The sequence below is a fragment of the Contarinia nasturtii genome, unplaced genomic scaffold, assembly GCF_009176525.2.
Source record: "Contarinia nasturtii isolate CC-2019 unplaced genomic scaffold, AAFC_CNas_1.1 Cnas_scaffold_350, whole genome shotgun sequence".
In the NCBI taxonomy this organism is placed as follows: domain Eukaryota; kingdom Metazoa; phylum Arthropoda; class Insecta; order Diptera; family Cecidomyiidae; genus Contarinia; species Contarinia nasturtii.
In genome coordinates, this window is record NW_022197705.1 from 4871367 (window position 1) to 4892107 (window position 20741).

The 20741-nt window shown below is 33.4% G+C and overlaps 4 protein-coding genes across 9 annotated transcripts; 3 read left to right on the forward strand and 1 right to left on the reverse strand.

Moving 5' to 3' along the window:
- Positions 1 to 486: 486 nt before the first annotated feature.
- On the reverse strand, positions 487 to 5864 carry LOC116338094 (protein peste-like). Of its 3 annotated transcripts, none has more exons than XM_031763157.1 (6): positions 5440 to 5864; positions 4657 to 4809; positions 2667 to 2808; positions 2295 to 2603; positions 2008 to 2226; positions 487 to 1915 (listed from the first exon to the last, which is right to left on the reverse strand). In XM_031763157.1, the coding sequence occupies exons 3-6, from the start codon at positions 2778 to 2780 to the stop codon at positions 914 to 916; spliced, it is 1644 nt and encodes a 547-aa protein (XP_031619017.1). In that variant the 5' UTR covers positions 2781 to 2808; positions 4657 to 4809; positions 5440 to 5864; the 3' UTR covers positions 487 to 913. The 3 variants fall into 3 exon arrangements, with proteins under 3 accessions (XP_031619017.1, XP_031619015.1, XP_031619016.1); XM_031763155.1 differs by having other exon boundaries at positions 4653 to 4809; XM_031763156.1 differs by lacking the exon at positions 5440 to 5864 and adding an exon at positions 4974 to 4993 and having other exon boundaries at positions 4653 to 4809.
- A 4972-nt stretch (positions 5865 to 10836) lies between these two features.
- Positions 10837 to 13830, forward strand: LOC116338138 (protein FAM151A-like). Of its 2 annotated transcripts, XM_031763219.1 has the most exons (4): positions 10837 to 10957; positions 11945 to 12115; positions 12510 to 12871; positions 12948 to 13830. In XM_031763219.1, exons 2-4 carry the CDS (start codon positions 11953 to 11955, stop codon positions 13515 to 13517), a joined length of 1095 nt encoding a protein of 364 aa, XP_031619079.1. In that variant the 5' UTR covers positions 10837 to 10957; positions 11945 to 11952; the 3' UTR covers positions 13518 to 13830. The 2 variants fall into 2 exon arrangements, with proteins under 2 accessions (XP_031619079.1, XP_031619078.1); XM_031763218.1 differs by lacking the exon at positions 10837 to 10957 and having other exon boundaries at positions 11361 to 12115.
- Positions 13831 to 14317: 487 nt separating this feature from the next.
- LOC116337939 (60S ribosomal protein L26) lies at positions 14318 to 15680 on the forward strand. Its single transcript, XM_031762918.1, has 4 exons — positions 14318 to 14402; positions 14765 to 14948; positions 15023 to 15163; positions 15403 to 15680. Exons 2-4 carry the CDS (start codon positions 14781 to 14783, stop codon positions 15544 to 15546), a joined length of 453 nt encoding a protein of 150 aa, XP_031618778.1. The 5' UTR covers positions 14318 to 14402; positions 14765 to 14780; the 3' UTR covers positions 15547 to 15680.
- Positions 15681 to 16319: 639 nt separating this feature from the next.
- Positions 16320 to 20567, forward strand: LOC116337938 (sorting nexin-32). 3 transcript variants are annotated; one of them, XM_031762915.1, is made up of 7 exons: positions 16320 to 16687; positions 18083 to 18490; positions 18556 to 18677; positions 18744 to 19188; positions 19294 to 19476; positions 19647 to 19664; positions 19873 to 20567. In XM_031762915.1, exons 1-7 carry the CDS (start codon positions 16547 to 16549, stop codon positions 20074 to 20076), a joined length of 1521 nt encoding a protein of 506 aa, XP_031618775.1. In that variant the 5' UTR covers positions 16320 to 16546; the 3' UTR covers positions 20077 to 20567. The 3 variants fall into 3 exon arrangements, with proteins under 3 accessions (XP_031618775.1, XP_031618776.1, XP_031618777.1); XM_031762917.1 differs by lacking the exon at positions 16320 to 16687 and adding an exon at positions 17122 to 17741; XM_031762916.1 differs by lacking the exon at positions 19647 to 19664 and having other exon boundaries at positions 16327 to 16687.
- The last annotated feature ends 174 nt before the right edge of the window (positions 20568 to 20741 follow it).

The following is a 20741-nucleotide window of genomic DNA, read 5'->3' on the forward strand; positions in this document are numbered from 1 at the left end:
TATCATCTCTCGCATGGTATGAGTTTGTATGTGTGGGCCAAAATGTTGTGTATACGAGCTACACCACATTTACCTTTTTAGGTTCTTCGTTCTTGTAATGAAATGCTCGGCTCTATGAAAGATGTACACCGAAAAAACAATATTTGTTAAAAAAAACAACAACAAATTTCTTCTCTTCTCTCTTACCTTTTGTTACCTTTTGCTCTCTCTCTTGTCATAGCTTTTAGCGTCTTTTCTTCGTCAGTTGTGTTTACTTCCTTTGTTCAATGCCTTCTCAGAATGAAGCTTACCTACTAATGCATTTTCGAATGCCAAGTTATTTGATTTTATGATCAGAAACAATGCAATTTGCTGAATATTGTTTGTGTTAGCAGAAAAAACAGCCGGTTGTAAATGCAAATTTCTATATTATGATGTAGACAGGCTGTAGTAAACAATTGTTTTTGAAACGATCAATTTTTATGAAGCCAGAAATTAGGCTGTCACTTTGTTTTCCTCATACATTCAGTCATAAAAACGTATTTATTGTAAATATGTATACAAAGAAAAAAAACTGAATTTTGTTTAACTTATTTAAATATACAAAATACGGAATGTGTAGAATATGGCATTTGGCACACACACATAGATTTGCTGTATAAATTCCTTTTTGAGTTCGACTCTAGACTGTTTCAAACATACAATTTGTTTTTAAAGCTACACAGATAACAGAATATTTCTCTAGAAATTTTTAAGGCACATGTGAATACCTTGAGTTCCTTCGTTTTTTTTTTTTTTCTTTTCGAACCGAAAATTTCAAGTCTATAAAAATTTAGACGGAATAAAATATATTGTCGGCGTTTAACATTATAAATAGATCCTGTACTGCGTATTTCTCTTGAAATAGCCTCTATTTATCGTTGAATTGATGATTCTAATGATTGATCGTAATGGAATTTTGTTCGTTATATTCAAAATCAGCGTCTGGAATGGCCAATGGTGCTGTTGGTAGTTGATGTTTGAAACCGAACTTACCAATCATATGTTTTCCGTTCATCAATGGTGACTGTTCAGCTTCAATGATGTTTTTCTTAAGTATTTCATTTGGAATGCCATTTTTCTGGCCTAATTCGTCTTTGTGCAATGTCGATTTGAGGCCTGATTCACGTATTTTCTGACACATGACGAATACCAATAGAATAAATCCGAGTGTGATGAAAACACCGATGCAAATAAATCCAATAAATGGTGTTGATGCAGCAATCGTTAGCTCATCGATCATTTCACTGGGAATGCGTACTTTTTGTTCGAACCACAGAGCCGGGAAGAATAGAGTGGGTGCCTCTTGGAATAGAGCAATATTTGGTGATGGTTGTACCATAACATTGACTTGTAAACGGGCAGCCACCTCGACGGGAACGCCAGTGTCTGGTTCCATTGTAATGTGGAACTCATGTTTGCTCTGATTTGGCTCAAGACCGTCGATAAATTGCAAATAATATGGATCTGCTGCATAAAAGTGCGGAAAGGATATGAACACAGGTGCTCCATACCGACATGCTGACACATTCATTACACCCGATGGCAGACTTTCATGAGGTGAAAAACATGCATATTCACTGTACTTTGTGCCATTGTCAACAGACCTTTCAGTGGCCGCGTACCTATACACATTTAGTCCATTTATCACTTCTTCGGACGTGTAATATAAATCGAGATAACGGCATAGTTCACCATTGAAAAATGTGAGTGGCCGTTCTTTTGTTTGACCCGGTGCATAAAACTCGCCACCGCTACCTCGAACCTCGTTGCATGGACTGTCATAATATGGTGTTTCTGGTTGATAGTTCCACGTTTTGGATTTACCCAATTCAGAAATATCACCTTGTCCAGTGTGTATATTAAAATGACCCGCCAAGTCTTCGCTCTCATTTCTCTGTAAATTGAATAATTCAATTAGAACATCAAACATAGAATATATCTATTAGAGTGATTGAAAATAATCGATTGTATATGCTAGAAACTTACGCGATACATCCATCCAAATTTATCATATGGAATGTTTAATTTGAATGCGCCTAATTTTGACATCTCATTGGCCATGTCAATTAAATCCTCCTCGTATCCATCGAACAGTAGCTCGCGTGCCATTTTCGTTACAAACGTATGTTGATTGTACAATGTCAGTCCCATGCTAACTTGTTTTTGCATCACGTAGCCCCAGTTTCGTGCGGTGTGCGCTGCTGACTATAAACCAAATAATAAAGCAAATTAATTTAATATGACTGGTGTATTTATAAGATTTTCGTTCATACCACAGCCACAGCATTTATTGTTACGATTTTATCATCGAGACGACCAACGCTCTCCTCTTCCACGAAGTAGTATGTACTTTTGCGTCGATAACTGATCGTTGAATTGTTTTCATGCCATTTTACTCTGGTCTTCAATGATTTTTCTCGAAAACGATACGGTCCAATCTCCTCAAGTATCGGCTTTTCATAATCGTCTGCTGTTAGATTACATGGATTCGTCCAATTAAACAAGTAGATATCGAAATTCAGCTGTAATGGTGGATTTCGCCATAATTCATAGCTTTTTGTTTTTGGTCCTAATGCTAATTCCTGTTTCAAGAAAAAACATTGCGAAAAGTATTAAGTATTCAATATTTGTTCAAAATAAATTACTTTTGCCAGCATACTGGTAAAGAAATCCATCCAAAATATTGCGCAGATAGTACCCAAACTGATGAACCCAATACCAATGCATGTGAGCATACAGTTTCGATTGACGAAATGCATTTTGTTATCGGTTAAATGTCTGGATTATCTGTAAATTGAGAACGAAAAAACCCATTGAATAGATTGTCGATAAATTGTTTGAGTATTTATTAATTCGAATGATCAGCAACTGACTGTTCAATTAGCGATGTGAAATTGATTTATTCAAAAACCAGCATGTGTCACAGGGAATAGACAAAACTCTATCAGAGAGGAATTGAGGAATTAGTTCAGCGCAACAAAAATTCTTTTTTGCTTAATGTGTATGGTTTTTCGTCAACAAATTCGATTTAAAATGATTGACTGAAATTCATTTGTTGTAATAAAGCGCAATTAACCTGCATGAACTTTTCATGTTCACATCTGTACTGCGATGCCACATTGTGTATTTTTGCTTCATTAATTTATGCGTATTTCATTTTTACATATTAAAAAAATATACAAAAAGCCATTTGTTGCCTTTTTCGCATTACTACTGCGATCGTCGTCATCGTCATTTAATTCAATTTAGAGTTGCGTGTGTGAATAATATCTTTTATTTCGTTTTGAAATAGCCAATTCTAGAGCACGGCAGGTCCGATTCTGGAGCACAACAACTCCAAAATCCTTTGTACGTTTTTAATGAATCTTGTAAATTTTTCAATGAGAATCACTTCCTTTTTCGTTTTTTTTTTTTCATTAAAGTTTAACTTTCGTGTACAAACGATAAAGTTAAGAAAATTTTTGGAAACAGGTTTAAATGTCGTCGTTCACACATAACCGCCGACCAATATTATTTTTGTGCAAACCGCAAGTCATTTAAATTTGTTTGCAAATTCACACAAAATAAATCATGGTCGGTCTGGAATACGGCAGTTGGATAGCTTGGTGGCGAATTCCTTGAACTTAGGAAAGGTCAAATTATTTATAGGTCACGTAGTTTCAAATGCAGAAGAATAAACATGCAGAATTTCGCCACAAAAAATGTTGTCCTCAACGCGGTTAACTGACTTTGACTCTTGTCTTTTACACCCGAATCATATTGATCATATCAACTAACGATTAAATCGAGAATCATATGCAAAACTAAGCGATTCTATCCAGTTATTTTTGCAGATATGCAAATAAATTTCTTTTAATATCGACCGACGAGTGTAAAGTGTGTCCGTTCACTGGATTTTCCAATAGTAAATTCTAATGGGCCATTTGGACTTATAAAATTCAGTTACGGAACCACTATGTTCTTTTAGTATTAGTTCGAAAAAACCCATGCAAAAATACCGAGCGACGCAGCAACGGAAGAGCAAAAAAGAACATCGAATGCATAAATTACAAAAAGAATAAAGGAATTGATTTTATATTTTTGTTTGGACACGACAAAAGTGTCAATAAGAACGACGAACCGTTTTCACCTGAACCGGTTTACTGTCATAACATCAAATAAGTTCAGATAAAGACGAAACATCATTACTGAATGTCGCAGACTTTTTTTATGATTAAATAGTGGTTAATTGCAATGTACGTCATATTTGGTGTTTTTTCTTTCTCAGTTGTCTAATCGCGGATTTCGTTAATTACACACAAAAATAAACTTCAATACATGCTTTCAAAATACAATATCAATGCACATTAACTAGAGTTGTGATGCAATACACTTCGGATTTCCTGAAAGCGTCATTGCTAATGAATACATTGTATTGTGAGGTAATGATACTAAATTTGATTTTTATGAATGAGTGCTTTGATTTGGCGATAGCAAATCAACAATTTTGGGTCAGGCCAAGTTTATGAGATAGAGTTCTAGGGGGTAGACACAAACTCGAAAAATAGAAAGCCTCATAATTTCAAAAACGAATATGAATAATGATAACCGATCAGTTGAAAGTGTTGAATGCGATAGTCATGTTTACTTACTTACGATTTCCAATTGTGTTTTAGGCTTTCGTTATCGTCAGCGTCGCTCCAAATCAAATACAACTGACTAAATTCAACCAAGTCAAATCAGACTGATGTTGCTTCCTCTACGCGAATGTATTTTCCTGATAACAGATAATGAGCATTCAATCGTTTGCTGCAAAGAAAAAAAAAAAACAAATATTAGTCTATATAATAATTTATATGATATCACACACGATCAACAACAGAGTGCATCGCTGACTAAATCTAAATATTTGACAAATGCAGTTGAAGAGCAGACGTGTCCAGTAGAATATAATAGAATGCTGACGAGTTTACTATGTGTCAATTTGTTTGCGAATTTAATTGTTGAATAATTAAACAGAATTGAGGATTTATGCCAAATCTTTTTTCAAAAGAGTCGCTTCACATTCAGCGACCATTTCAAGCGCAACAAATCGAATCGCGATAATTTATTTATTTTTAGTTGACAAGCTTAAATCAATATTTACTTATCAAGTTTCATATTATTTTTTTCATGTCAATTAATCGTATGATAGACCTCTTGATCGATAAAGAATACCTATGGCGCGTCATTTTGTTACAATAACTTTCCTTTTTTTGCTAAAAAAACAGTCAACCATTTTGAACACAAATAATTTCATATTCCAATAAAAAATACTTCACTGCACACAGTGGGTGTGCGGAAAAGTAAAAATCACTTGGATTTTCGAGGAAATTGATCTAATTGATGGGTTTAAGATTTTTGCTATAAAAATGACATCTTTACAAATAAAGAATTTACCTTGCTTGTTGTGTATCTTCGTTGAAAATAATCTCTGATTGAAAGATTATCAAAATGTTCAAATTTGATTCGGTGCGTCGATTAACGAATAACGAAAATTTAACCGATCACGTTTTCTAACCCACAAAAATTGCACGTGTGATTCTGCATTGATCAATCGTTTTGAATTCGTACGTCTTAAATATTGTTGTAGAAAAGCACTTGACACACTATATGCACAAACAAACTATTTAGCAAAAAACGGGCAATGACTTTCAATTATTTATTGGGCAGTGTTTCGAATAGAATTTACATATATATTAACAGTCAAAACAAAAAACACACAGAAAATTAATAAAATTAGACAAATGATTTGTCACAACCACTGTCAGAGCAATGACTACGGAGATCTTATCGTATGTGCTACTCGAATCACACTAATCAGATACTTCATAAAATTTATTGTTCGCTTCTTTCGCTGCATTGGTTTGTGCATATTGCGTTCTGTTCTCTTCTCTGTTCAAACGTATATCGCACTTCGTCTTATTCCATTGGCCGTATTGTCTCGGGCTATTATCAACTGTTTTTAATTTCGTCGATACTGTGTGTTGTCCGGTTTTGAATCGTCGTATTTGAATGAACAGAGAACGAGAGAACTGAGCGACAAGGATAGTCGCAGCAAGTTGAAGGCGCTTGACAATTTCGTTATTCGATTGATTTCATTAGTGTGAAGAACAGAAGCCGCATTGGTGATTCTCTTTTACGTTGGTCACCGACACAATATTGAAACTAGCGCAATGTACAATTCTAACAGCATTAGACAGAGACAATTTAAGGAAAAGATAGACAGAGACAGAATTGGCATTTCGTTCTATATATTTTGTGTTTGTTGTTATGCATTGGACTGCACGGCAAATGGGTATGAAATATGAGAATAAATACCGGCCACACAAACACCGTGTACTTTACTATATTTATATTTTTCGTCATTTTATTTGTTTGCCATTGTATTTTATGTACAAATGCACAATGGATGCATACCGATAAAAACAAAAGCTGCAATATGAAATTAACCTATTCAGAGAGATTGTTTCTTTTTTTCGTAATCAGCTGAATTGAAGATATGAATAAGAAGTGTTTACTATTAAACACTACGTGTAGGGGCAGACAGACGTTCATCAATTTATGCAAATTTCGTTGACGTTCAATAACATCTTTATATGAATTCTGAGAAGAAGGAAAAAGAAAACAAAAAAATGCCACGTCATTATCTCCTTCGAACAGAACTCACGTCATTCATTCTTTTTTTTTAATCAAAAGCAAATGTTCATGGTTAATAGGTGAAAGAATCATAATCGAAATCAGATAGGAATTATTTCCTATTCGAGAATTGTTCAGTAATAAATACTTGGCACTTGGCATAATGTGGTCAGACACTTTCAATACTACAGTGTTATCTGGGTGACTTTTGATTTTTGTTTCGTACAATGAAAGAATTTGAACAAACAAATTTATTATTATAAAAACAATGAACAACAAAGATGACTTCAATAGATGAATTGATAAATAAATAAAACTCCATTAATTTTGAGTCAACTAATAATAGATATAAATATATTTCTTGAGATTCGTATGCATTTCCACCAGTTGACTGGCCATCCACAGCGAATATGCGAATCATAACAAATCAACAAATATTGAACAGAGACCATTCAATATTTCCGTTATCAGCGTTCAGCGCCGTCGCATCTCTGTGTATATAAAAACTCTCAATAGCATCCTATTTTCTATCGTCTGTGACCCTTGCACGCAACCGTACATCGTTTATAGTGAGTGGCAAGTGTTGTTCATATAATGCGTGCGCCGCAATTGCAGACTTTATCTGCAAGTTGCAGTGGCTAAATGTTATTTCTTAAACACCCGGTTTATCTAAACTGTCTTTTTTGTCTTTAATGCTGATAATTTTTGATTTTAATTTAAATGGATTTAAGAACACCAACTGCATATTATTCCGTTCAAAGGGAGCATTCAATGTACTCTTTATTATAATCGGTGATTGAAAGTGGCAATGATATCAGTCTATGTGCCAAAAAATGAAACGCAGCTAATTTTTTTTTAGATAAACCAGGTGTTTACGATATCATGTAGCCACTGCAACCGTGTGGCCAAATCACTTAATTTCTTAGTAATATCGTATATGAAGGCAAAATTGTTACCTACACTTAATGTACACTTTTTTGAGACCATAATGCGTTACATAAAATGTTGGATTTAGAAAACCGCTACCCCGGGCAAAGTTATGAGGATGGCCGAAAAAAGAGGTCGATTTTCTGAAAAAAAATTCCAGGTACACTTTGAAACAAAATGTTGTACACTTACCTACACTTTCTCAACACTTAATTGAAACCATAAAGAAGCCATAAGAAAACCATAGATTTATTGCCTAAAACGATAAAAAATAAAATTCACATATAGTTGGCGCTGCATTCTATGAAAACTTGTTTTCCGTTGCAACGGACTAAGTGGAAAGTATACGCTTATTACATAAAATGTAGCGCCAACTATACGTGCATTTTATTTTTTTATCATTTTAGGCAGCAAAATTATGAGTACACAGCCAAAGTTTCGTGAAGAGAATTGCGTTCAATGATTTACATCCTATTATAGTCATGCAACTCGATATCTAATTAGAAATAATGTTACAACTGATAATTACAGAAGTCACACAAAATTATCTTATAAATAAATTTAACAATAATGATTGTCCAAATGATTTCAATTAAACAGTACTATAATGATATCTTGAAACGCTTGATAAAAACAAATCTAAGAGCCCAGATAGAGAGTGTATCTAGTGGCGCTACTGAGTGCCCTCACTCCACAATACCATCAGTAAGCCATAACGTTTCTTCCATTATCATATATGGAGTGAGGTTATTTCGGAAGCATAGATTAGTGCAAGGATTAGTGTTTATAAGAACATTACGCATTAGTGACACTTTGTCTACTAACATATTCCAATATACACAACTAGTCCAAGAGCAAATTATTTTTTTTTCTGTGTACGGCAGATTTTCATGAAATTCTCACTCTATACATTTTCATTTCACACATTCTCATCTTCAGATCTGTACTATCCGAATAATATCACTTGTTTCATTGTAATTGTAACCGCAGTTTTATTCGCGCTACGCGAAATACTATACTTTAGTGTAAAATTCTTCGTTTTATTCCAACTATCTTGGAAAGTGAAAAATCGGCTAATTTTAAAAAAGTAAATTTTAGCGTATTCGTTTCAATGTATGAAAAATCAAGTGAATATCAAATGGTATGAAGTTAGATTTATCAATTCAATTATAAATCATAGATTTTCGTACACAAATCATGTTAATTCAATATTAATTAAAAATCATTTTTGTTTGTCGCTCAATTTATCGCTGATTACATTCGAACACGGAACATTTTCAATTAATTTACGAAAACAAATTATTCATTTGATGATTCAGTGTTGCTTTGATCTGTGCGATATTACGCTAATTCCAATTTTTGGTGTGAATGAAATGTTTTCAATATTTTTAAATTTTTTGCATTTCCATTCAATATTGAGAAGTCTCTATCTCAAACTAGCTTGCGATTTCAAGTGGTCACTAATCTTTGACATATCATTACCTGAACTAACAGGGTTCTCAGATTTGATTAGATTAAATCTAACCATTAGAAATATTCGCAAATTACATGACTTGATTCAGATTTTCAATCATTTTAAAATTGTAATGTTTTCTTCTTGAATTTCATTCACTCACGTCGAATGCTATCGCTATATTCTCATGAGCATATTTTTATCACCTAATACTATTGAACACTGAAACATTTTAAACAAGATGTTGATACTTGACATTTTTTAAAACAATGTTTCACGTTCTCATCTTGGATAAGATTATGATTTTTTGTTGGCAATTTCGTGAATTGTTCAAAAAACTAGTGAAGTCATATGATTGATGTCTCTAGTCAAAAAGTAGTTACGGTACTTGTTGCCGATATACTTTTATTTTTTTCAGGTCGTTTTTTTCTTCAAGTGCAGTGGTGAAATTGAGATTTTTTTCCTTCAGAAACTGTAAATTGAATAAAGTTTTCAGTTATGAGAAGTAAAAAAGTCCAATCAATTATTTATTGGCTGAAGAAAATACACTTAAAAATGAACGCTCTAGAATAAAAACAACGTACTGAATGGTTGATATATCAAAGCGAAACACGGCGTTTCTTAACATAGATTTGTTGTTGTAATTCAACCATTCAGTAGGTTGTTTTTATTCTAGAGCGTTCATATATATTCCAATTGCAATAAAAGTCTAGACCATTTAATTTTGTTTTTGTCATCACAACAGCGATTGTATTGACACGTAATCCTACCTTGAACGATTACATTTTTTTGCTATAACTTAGTGTTTCTTATCACCTTTAAATTTCATGGTTTTTAAAAGCATTTTATAATTCGCATTATTGCTGATTCAACGTGGGTGCAAACAAAACACCAAAAGACACTTCCAGTGTTACAATGTTCTGTTTGAACAGTATGTAAGCCAATAATTGAAATACGTTCGTTATGAAATTTATCGATTTTGTATTATTAACATTGAGGCTCATATGACATTAGAACTATGTAATGAATTTAATCCTATATTGTTGGTTCTAGTTTCAATTATTAGTGATAATTTGCAATCGGTGGAATTCTAGGTTTCTATTGAAAAGAAAACAAGTGCAATGATCTTTTTTTGGGCGGTCAATGGCTCAATACACCGGTCAGAAACCATAAAATTTACAATTTAAACAATATTGTTATTTTTGTTTTTTTTTTTTTTTTAATTGGAACTTGTGGACTATAAAATGTACTGTCTACCAAATTCACAATAAATGAGTCAGTAAATAAAACAAATAATTCCACATTTATTTACTCATTGAAAATTTATGGTTTGGAATGCATGCAAGTTGATAATGAATCATTAATATGAAGTTAATATGAACCAAAATAGCTCTTGGATTTTATTCAGATGTTTTCCCTTTTCAAACATTACTTAAGCAAAAACATTCAAAATTCGGTTCAAAAATGATGTAACGTACATGTGTGCAATATTATTTGAATTTCTCCATCAAAGCAAATATGTTATAAGGTTTGGACATTGAACCGAAGTAGGTTTGCACAATGCACGTGTGAATGATGCAAAAAATGACGTGCGACTTTTCATTAATAATTTGCAAGTTAAATTGCACTAACAATGCTAATAAATGGCACAAAATTATCGTGCACGCAATTTTTATTCTGTTTACTTTTGTTTTTAGTACAGTAATTAGTACTAAGTGTGTATAAAAATAATTGAGAGTGAAAAATGTGGAATAAGACGAATTGTCAAAGTTTGATGATTGTTTGGGTGTTGTGTGAGACTTGCGCTTGGCAATAGACTGTGTGCATATCTGAGTGAATTTGCAGATTTATCGATTTCAATTCGTTGGATTTTATTGTTGTTGGCGTTTCTATTTTTAGGTAATAAAACAAGATAAAGCCCCATTTCTCCTTCGTCATTTCTCCAGAATTTCTCACAATCCAAATACAATTCAGCGCACATGTAAACGTAGATTCGATGTGTGTAAGCAGCCGCCTGACCTAGCTCAAATTGTTCATTCGGTGGCCAAGTGTGAGCCAATCTTTTTTCCATCACAGGCTCTGGACCAATACATATCAATTTTTAATTTCAAGGAGTGTACATCCACATTCTATTCACCTGCTCGCTTTACGCAGACATGAAAAAGATTTAACATTCATTTGTCATTTCAATTGTGTGTTTCACGTCATTTGCAGTGCTAATAAATTGTTTTTTTTTCTCTAATTTAATCAAAAAATTTTATAACACATATCGATATCATTGGTCTTTCATTTCATTTTTTTAATAAAAAAATTGATTTGAAACAATAAAGCCATTGAAATTAAAGCATTACGCTGAAACAACTATAAAAGAATATAGAAATGATTCACGGCAAAGCCATTACCAATCTCGGTATTCAGTTTGATAAAAGGTGTACCATAAATAATTGAACTGATATCGGCTGTTCAAAACACTTTTTGGAGCTGATTTACGGCATTGATATTAATCGCGCTCAGTCCAAACACAACTCTTCAATTACGCTGAAAATATTATTTAATATATTTACGCATTATTATACGTTACTTCATCAATAGAATTGATGTGTAGTGGTGAGACGATAACCGACAAATTTTCAAAGTGTGTGCCAAGAATTTTGTTAATCAATCCGAATCAATATACACGGTGTTGCTCCGAAAATATTTCATCAGTTCAATTTGAGCCATCGACGGTTAACGATTCGCTTTAAAATACACACATTTTGTTCGACACAGTTTTTGTGATTTTTTTTTTCCGTAAATTTATTCAACCAATTTTGTTATTCACATTTTGAGTGAGAAAAAAAATAAAGAAAATGACTAAAGCAAATATGTTGTGGATATTTGTCCTAGCATTTATCATGCCAATTGGTTTTAATTCCGCATGTGAAGGAGGTAGCTGCGGAGGAAGTGGAGATTGTTGTAAACCTTCCCCAGCTCCTCCCCAATTACCAAATCTAGCTGTAGTTACATGGGCCCATGCAGTCAATAGCGACGATTTTTTGGAGACCACACTTAAAAATGGTGAGTTCGATACTTTTAATAGGAAAGAATCAACATGAACACTTTTTCACAATATTCTTTTAGTAGCTACTAGTATGATCTAATTTTGTATAGTAAAAATTCGTGTCCTACTCCTAGAGAAAATGTGTATTCTACCACAGCTAACGAATATGTACCAAACGCTATATTCAAAAATATAATACTGTCTTTCGTGAATTTACCGATTCGTTACTTGTGGTAAAATACAAGAGAAATGTTTGAGTCAGAATATTATGTAATCAATAAATATTTACCTAATTTTTCTCCATATTGTTCGTCAATATCAGTTTTATGAATAAAACTTTTATCCATTGAACAAAAAAAGTTTATGTTAAACGAAGGAATCATATATTTGTTTTCTATTCATGTTACACAGAGGGAATCAAAATGATTGAAGCCGATGTGGTCATGGGAACTGTTGTTACACAACCACAAACCGAAAAACCCGATACCTCAACGCCCAAAGCAGAGCCCCAAAAAAAATCAGATGCTACTGGAAATGAAAATGCCGCCGGAAGTAATTCCGGAAAAGAACCCGAAAAGCCAACGGCAACAGTTCCAATCATGGCGCATCCACCATCGGTCACATCAGATTTGTCATTTGAACAGTTTGTGTATAAGGTGGCTAAATACAACGCTGGAGCCAAAGAAACAAAAGCAAAGGGTGTTAAGCTTGATTTTAAAAGTATTGAAGCCGTGAAAAATGCGTTGCCATTGATAAGAGAAGCTAAATTTGAGGTGCGTATTAATATCTAAAAACTGTTTAGCAAATCGCTAAGTCTATTTTTTCCTTTCTTTTTATTCATTTATCTAGTTGAGTCCTGTATGGATAAATGCTGACATTCTTGCTGGTCCTGGTGCATCTACTACGAAACCAGTTGATGCAAAAGCATTTTTCGATGCCGTTAAAGCTGAAGTTGGACTGCAGAAAGCAACACTTTCAATTGGTTGGACAACCAATTTGGTCGATAATGCCCAATACACTGATGCTAACGTTGAAGAAATGCTCAAAACTATTCGAGAAAATATTAAGTCAGATGAAGATAAATTACATCCAATCACATTCCCTGTACGTGCGGCTATTGCTGCCGAAAGCCAAGCTGCCCTAGATAAATTGGTGACAGAAGTTGAGAAAATGAATATAGCTACCACCCTGACCATTTGGACTGCAGCAAGTGATGAGAAAAAAATCGATATGAAAAAATTGCAAGCACTTATTAATCACTTTGGCACTAGCAAAGTGTACGTTGATTTAGATGACAAATTGAAAGGAGGTCTAACTTTGGTACCAAAACCAAATGGTGCTTCGTCACTTGTTAATTTCGGTCTTTTGAATGTGGCCACTTTTCTCTTTGCTTTATTCCTTAGAAATGGGTTTTATTAAAATTAGAACATAGAGCATTTGAACTAGAGCTGTCCCATCGAGCTACATTTACCATGAAATTTAAAAAAAATTCAAAATAACAAAAAAAAAAAACAATTCAATGATTGATTTTAAGTTTGGCATCGTTTAAAACAACAATTATAAACTCCGAAATTTTATTAGAAATGTCTATAGATTAGTGCACTATCAAAATATACACAGCCACATATATACGATTTTAGAGAATGTTGTTGAACATTTTAGTTGTTATATTGAAATCAGAATTATCAATTACTAGATCAATTACTAAAGAAATAAATTGAAAAGACCCAAACATGTGCCATTTTCCTACTTAGTACAAGATTTTACCTCAACGAACATAATTATGATGAATTTTTTGAGTGTAAACATGTTTTCACTTAGAGTCCATTGCATTGCAACAAATATAATTATTAAAATTAGAGATTAAAATAAATGGAATTCAATCAATTGAAAATGAAATTGTCGTTTTAGTTTTTGTTTGAGTACGTATCTGCCCAATTGAATCGATTGTGTTCGACAAGAGAACACAATAGAAACCAGAGATAATGAAAATTAAAAACTTTTCCGCTTCGTAATAACAATCAAAGGCTCAAGTGGTGAGTCACATGTGTTTGAGTTTTTAAATGCTATGCACAATGACGACGACGACATATAATTGGCGCGTACATTCGAATTGGATTTGTGTAATATTTTTAGTACAAAAGCCCGAAATGAATAGAGGGCGCTGTGCGAACGTTGACAGATGCGTATTGGAGAAAATAATTCTTTTTCGGGCAATATGGCGACGGCGTACGAGGTTGAAATGTCATCGCGAAATCCGGTGCTCACTCTTTCACGTGTTGTTTTTCTACGATACGGCTGTCGGTGAGTGCCTTTCGAGTGATTTTTTAGAATTTCCATCGAAAAACTATTCATAAAAATATGCTCAAGACATTCTTTCAATTAAAAGCATTGTAATGCATATGGAATTCACAAGAAAATTGCGCATTTTTGTGGAAAATTTGTTAAATTTTGAAAATATGAATATTGTATGTGATGTTCATTCGACTAACCTCAAAGTGCACAAGCATTGTGTGTATGTGCGCTGTCAATGGTTACATTTTTTTAACGTGTTGAGCATGTTTTTCTTTATCCACATTTGACATCGCATAGTTTTCACTTTTGTTTGAAGAAAAAAAGGGATCCATTTAATCAGATTGCTTTTTTTTTTCGTTGAATATTTGCAGCTAATTTTAGTTCATCATGAAGTTCAACAAGCACGTTACCTCAGACCGAAGCAAAAACCGTAAGCGGCACTTCACTGCCCCTTCACACATTCGTCGGAAGTTGATGTCAGCACCTTTGTCCAAAGAATTGAGACAAAAATACAACGTTCGCCGTATGCCAATCCGTAAAGACGATGAAGTTCAGGTATGTAAAAATTTAATGCCTGCATCGTGATTGATTTTGAATTGGAACTAAATGCCTTGATTTCGTTATTATAGGTTGTACGAGGTCACTACAAAAGCAACACAGTTGGCAAAGTGATCCAAGTTTACAGAAAAAAATTCGTTGTCTACATCGAACGTATCCAACGTGAAAAGACAAACGGTACAAATGCCCCAGTTGGTATCCATCCATCAAAGGTTAGTTTCTTAAGACAGGAACATAATAGATTAACATGATTTAGTGAACATGTGTTTTGGCACTGGAGTGTTTATGTGTAACAATACAGATTTCTTTGCTATCTGTGAAAACAAAAACAAAAATTGTGCAAAATAATAATCGTCTAATATTTAAATTGATGTATCGTGGCAATTGAACTGAATTTATAACTTAAAATTCGATGACATCTAATGTTTTGGTATTTTTGTTTCTTTTACAGTGCGTTATCGTTAAATTGAAGATGGACAAGGACCGTAAAGCCATCTTGGAACGTCGTGCTAAGGGACGATTGGCCGCTCTTGGAAAAGACAAGGGCAAATACACCGAAGAAACAACAACAGCCACTCCAATGGAAACTGCATAAAATGTCAAGTACATATAAATATGTGTAAACAACGGAATGCCGTCACTTCTTTTTTTGATGACATTTTATCAAATAAGAAAATAAACTGGTGTTTTTTGATCAAAACATCGATCATTAAAATTATTAAAAGAAAACTTTTTTTATTCAATTCCAAATCGAAGATGTTGTAAATGAATGGAGTTTTATTTGACCAAAGAACATGCATGGTCCAAAGAAAAAGTAAGCCATGCGTTCACATAGAGAAACGCTTATTATTGGGAACTGTAACTGTTTGGGCTTTTAAAATATGGAAAAGAAATATGAAAAAGAAGAAACATTGATGTATTCATAGAGAAAACCTCCCAATTCTTCTTTCAAAAAAAAAAAAAACTTTCCATTAAAGACGAGCTAAAGATTTATTGGTATTTGCTTTTACAGTCAATGTTTGTACTTAAATCAAAAATGACGTTAAAAATGTAAGTAACACGTCTGTTTTAAACACACAAAAACCTCCACAATGATTATAATTATATATCAGTTGTTTATCATAAACTATGTTAACTGTCGTTGTGTCCGATAAATTGTTTTAAAATGCGCATATCGACAACGATTCCACATATACGAAACAGAACCGAAACAAAAGTGAAACGGTGCCTTTTGCCGGATTCCGACAAACAACGCATTTTATTTATATACATTTAGTCGAACGAACAAAATCGTTTGACACATTTGCTGCCGCTGTTGCTCTTTATAAATCTCCGTATTTTACATAGTAATTGCATCTCTCTCTGTACTATACCGAACTGTAAATTTTCGTTGATGATAATTGACTTCTCCTAATTGTATGTAGTGTGTTTTTTTTGTTCGCGTCTACGCTCATTCATTTGGTGAACATATTGCATTGAGTGCCAGTTGAACTGAGGCTGTACAATAAATTACATGTGCCGTGTACTTATTACATTTGATCGGGTTTTATATTTTCTAAGTGTATAAATTAAATATATAAAAATTATTTTTAAATATGTACACCCAATTTGGCAGCGCTGTGAAAAAAGTATTCTCATCCGATGATAATTTGGAGAATAATAACATTCTGGAAACGACACACCATTCAAAACCAATATTCGAAAAAATCAATCCAGATAAATATTTTCGCATCACGGTAAGAAAAAAAAATCTGAATAAATAAAAACAATGGCACAATGTGCCAGAAATCAGTTCGCGCTGACTCATTCGTTCGATCTCAATGAATATCTGTTTTTTTTCGCACATAAATTCAACGACTTACAATGGAAAATCAACATTTACGGTCATTCAATTGTGTTTAACTTTCGTTCAATAGAAAGTACTCGTTTTTTACTGTGTTATATTAAATCAGGGCATTGATTTTATGGTAAATTGCCAATTGTAATACGTTAGAATTTGTCGTTTGGTTTTATTCGCATTGCATTGGTTATGGACAGCCCTACTTTTAAAATTGATGCTTGCCCTGTGTATTCAGTGCTAATACAACCACTTAACTCGTACCAATACTATCGCAATGACAGTTTTCCGCCATATAGAATCAAAACAACTCAGCAAAAGAACAAGAATTCGCTCACACCCATACCAGCTCATACACACAACGCAGTGATATTCATTTTAATCAAATTGAATAAAAAAATCTTTCTCTCTTGTTGACGACTTATTTTGTATATATGCTTTAATTCGTCTTTCACTGTCTTTTATGATAAAACGACACATACGCCGCTTTTGTGCATTTTATTTGTATAGAATGTTATTTGTAGCAATTACTTCCATCAAAACGTCGACGTCATCTTCATAAAATCATATATACACTTGTAAAGATCTCATTGTGGCAAAAACATCCATACAATCGTCTGTGTGTTAAGAAAAATATTGTTCATTTGCAAATGATATCTGTATATCGCGACGCGCAAACGAACCGGACTTTTATTTTGGGAGTGATAACATCGACATTTCTACGTATTTTTCTTTAAATTGCATAAATATCAGTTTTTTGTCTTCGTTTTTGAGTTCACAATAGATTTTTTTTATATATATCGTCCGTAATTACATTTTAACAATAAAAAAAATTCGAACATTGTTTTGGGTGTGAGTGAGTGTATGTCTGTTTGAAAATAAGTGATTTTAGTTACAATAGATAAAACAAAAAGAAAACAGACTCAAGTCAAAATACCGCTGCAAAAATGATGGTAAGAATAAGCAAGGAAAACCATATTGAACGTCTATTTTCTGGAAATAAATTGAGATTCATCGATTTGAAGAAGCGATATGCATTCGACATTGAATTCTAATGTAAAAAAAATGTTGTTCGCATAGTAGCAAGTACTTTTATCACAAACGAAAGAGGCGTATTTCGGTGTTAATTGAATTACATATAAAATGGCATCACTGGTTTCCGTTGAGCGATATGAGTCATTTCTGTGAAAACTGGTTCTACTGATAAACACAATCACAATATTTACTTATTTTTTTACATGAAATGCAACAGAATTTTATATATATTGAATTTGTTTCTACCGTAAACTAACAGGATAGTGCTGATGAAACAACAACAAATGGTAATCCATTGCATGATGAAAACGGTGACAATGGTGACAGTGTGACCAGTGTATCGGACGCTGGCTCAGGAACACCACCCTTACAATTATCATCGTCACAAATTAAGCAACAGGGATCCATCGATGAGGAAAATAATGGTACAAATGCGGCTGCAATAGCCACAACAACGCCAACCAATTCCATTCCATTAGCTGAAAATACATTATTAGTTGATATATCGGATGCGCTTAGCGAAAAAGATAAGGTTAAATTTACCGTACATACACGCACCACATTTCCAACGTATGCCAAAAAAGACTTTTTGGTTGTGCGTCAACACGAAGAATTCATTTGGCTACACGATCGATATGAAGAAAATGAAGAATATGCAGGATACATTGTAAGTCTCTATTTTACGTGGATACTTAAAAAGTTTTTAACGATTCGGTTTTGATTGTAAATTAGATTCCACCGTGCCCACCGCGACCGGATTTCGATGCGTCACGTGAAAAACTACAGCGTCTTGGTGAAGGTGAGGGAAATATGACAAAAGAAGAATTTAAGAAAATGAAACAGGAACTTGAAGCGTAAGTCAATGATCAAACGTGACAAATACTGGTACGGATTAATCGAAATTTATTGTAAATTTGCAGTGAATATTTGGCAACATTCAAAAAAACAGTGGCAATGCATGAAGTATTTCTATCACGATTGGCCGCCCATCCCGTATTTCGAATGGACCAACATTTGAAAGTGTTCTTGGAATATGATCAAGATTTGTGTGCAAAACCGCGAAAAAAAATCGACCTATTTGGCGGTTTGGTACGAAGTTTGGGCAAAACCACCGATGAAATCTATTTGGGCGCTACAGTTCGTGATGTAAATGATTTCTTTGAAAATGAATACACGTACCTAACCGAATTGAATGCACATCTTAAAGAAGGGGCCACCCGTACCGAACGCATGACCAAAAAACATAAAGAAGTCGCCGACACACATATCAAAATTTCATCGAATTTAGTACAGTTGTCCACACATCACAGCAACAATATGGAGAAATTTTTGGCCAAAAGTGCTGAAGTTTTTGAAAAGATACGTGTAAGTTAGCCACTTGTTCCAACATTTTTCATTCATTCAAAAAATTTAACTGCTAGAGAAGAAAAAGGCGAAGTAAATAATCCGGTTACCGGTTTTTTTTTCCAGAATATGGAAGGTCGTGTATCGAGCGATCAAGATTTAAAACTTGGAGATACACTGAGATACTATCAACGTGACAGTAATGCGGCCAAAGCTCTATTGGTTCGACGTTTACGATGTTTGGCCGCTTATGAGACGGCAAATCGGAATTTGGAGAAGGCTCGATCCAAAAATAAAGATGTTCATGCGGTGAGTTTCATTGTTATTTAAAAAATCAAGATAAAAATGTGTTACAAAATTATTGTTAAACTAACCAATGCTGATTGTGCGATAAGCTGAAACCATTGAAATACGTACCTTTGGTAAATATGTACTCAATTTACTAATCAAAATCCATAAACTCTGCTCTTTTCAAGCAGCCATTGGAGGTACAAGAGGTAAAATGCTTTAAAGCTTTTGTGTTTGTCGTTTATTTTTTTTTTGTTTTCTGCACACATATATGTATGATGTTTTCGTTTTTGTTCTTTGCACTGAATACCACCTTTTTTTGTTAATGCAAAACATTTTAAAAATTGTGAATGAGTCTCAAATACTATATTTACACGAATATCGTTATTTTATCGTTTATTCTGTTGATATTTGCAGGCTGAACAAGCTCAAACGGATGCATGTGAGAAATTCGAAGCGATGTCGGCACGTGGAAAACAGGAGTTGATTAGTTTCCGTACACGTCGTGTGGCTGCCTTTAAAAAGTCCCTCATCGAACTGGCTGAACTGGAAGTGAAACATGCTAAATCTCAATACGAATATTTGCGACAATCTGTACTCGCTTTGCGTGAACTCGCTTAAATTTAAATAGATATATATTCAATTGACCTATCGGCAAATTGGTTTCGCAAAGTTCAGACTTTGCGCTAAATCCAGACCAAAAATAAATGAAACATTTAATTCTTTTTTTATATTTGTATGGATGTTACGTGATTCCAAAAAAAAAAAAAAAAAAATACTTTTTTTAAAAGGATGCATAAATACACTCAAACAATAAATGTATATTCGTTAAACTAAAACTCGACTGAGGAGGAGTAATTGTTAGATGTCAAAAAGTAAACAGAACCAATTAGAAAATTTTCATAAATGAAATTGAAAAATTTTATGTGGATAATTTGTAGATGTGGATTGTGCTTCAATATAATTGTGTTTTGGAATTTCAAAACAATCACAAACGACGTACACTATATCGAGAGATTATTTGCTCGATTTACGATTTATATGAAATACATTTTTTTGAAGTTTTCAATCCATTTACAATATAAAATAAACAAATTTATTACATCAGCGAATATTTTGCGGTCGTTATTTTAAAGCTCGAGGGTGACATTAGATGAAGGTAGTTTTAAACGATAAAAAACAAGTGAAATTGTCGGTAGGTCATCGGCATGTATAAAAATTATTATCATCTTTCGGTAATCATCTTCCTTACCTTTACCTAATTCTATAGTATATTTTTTTGTACT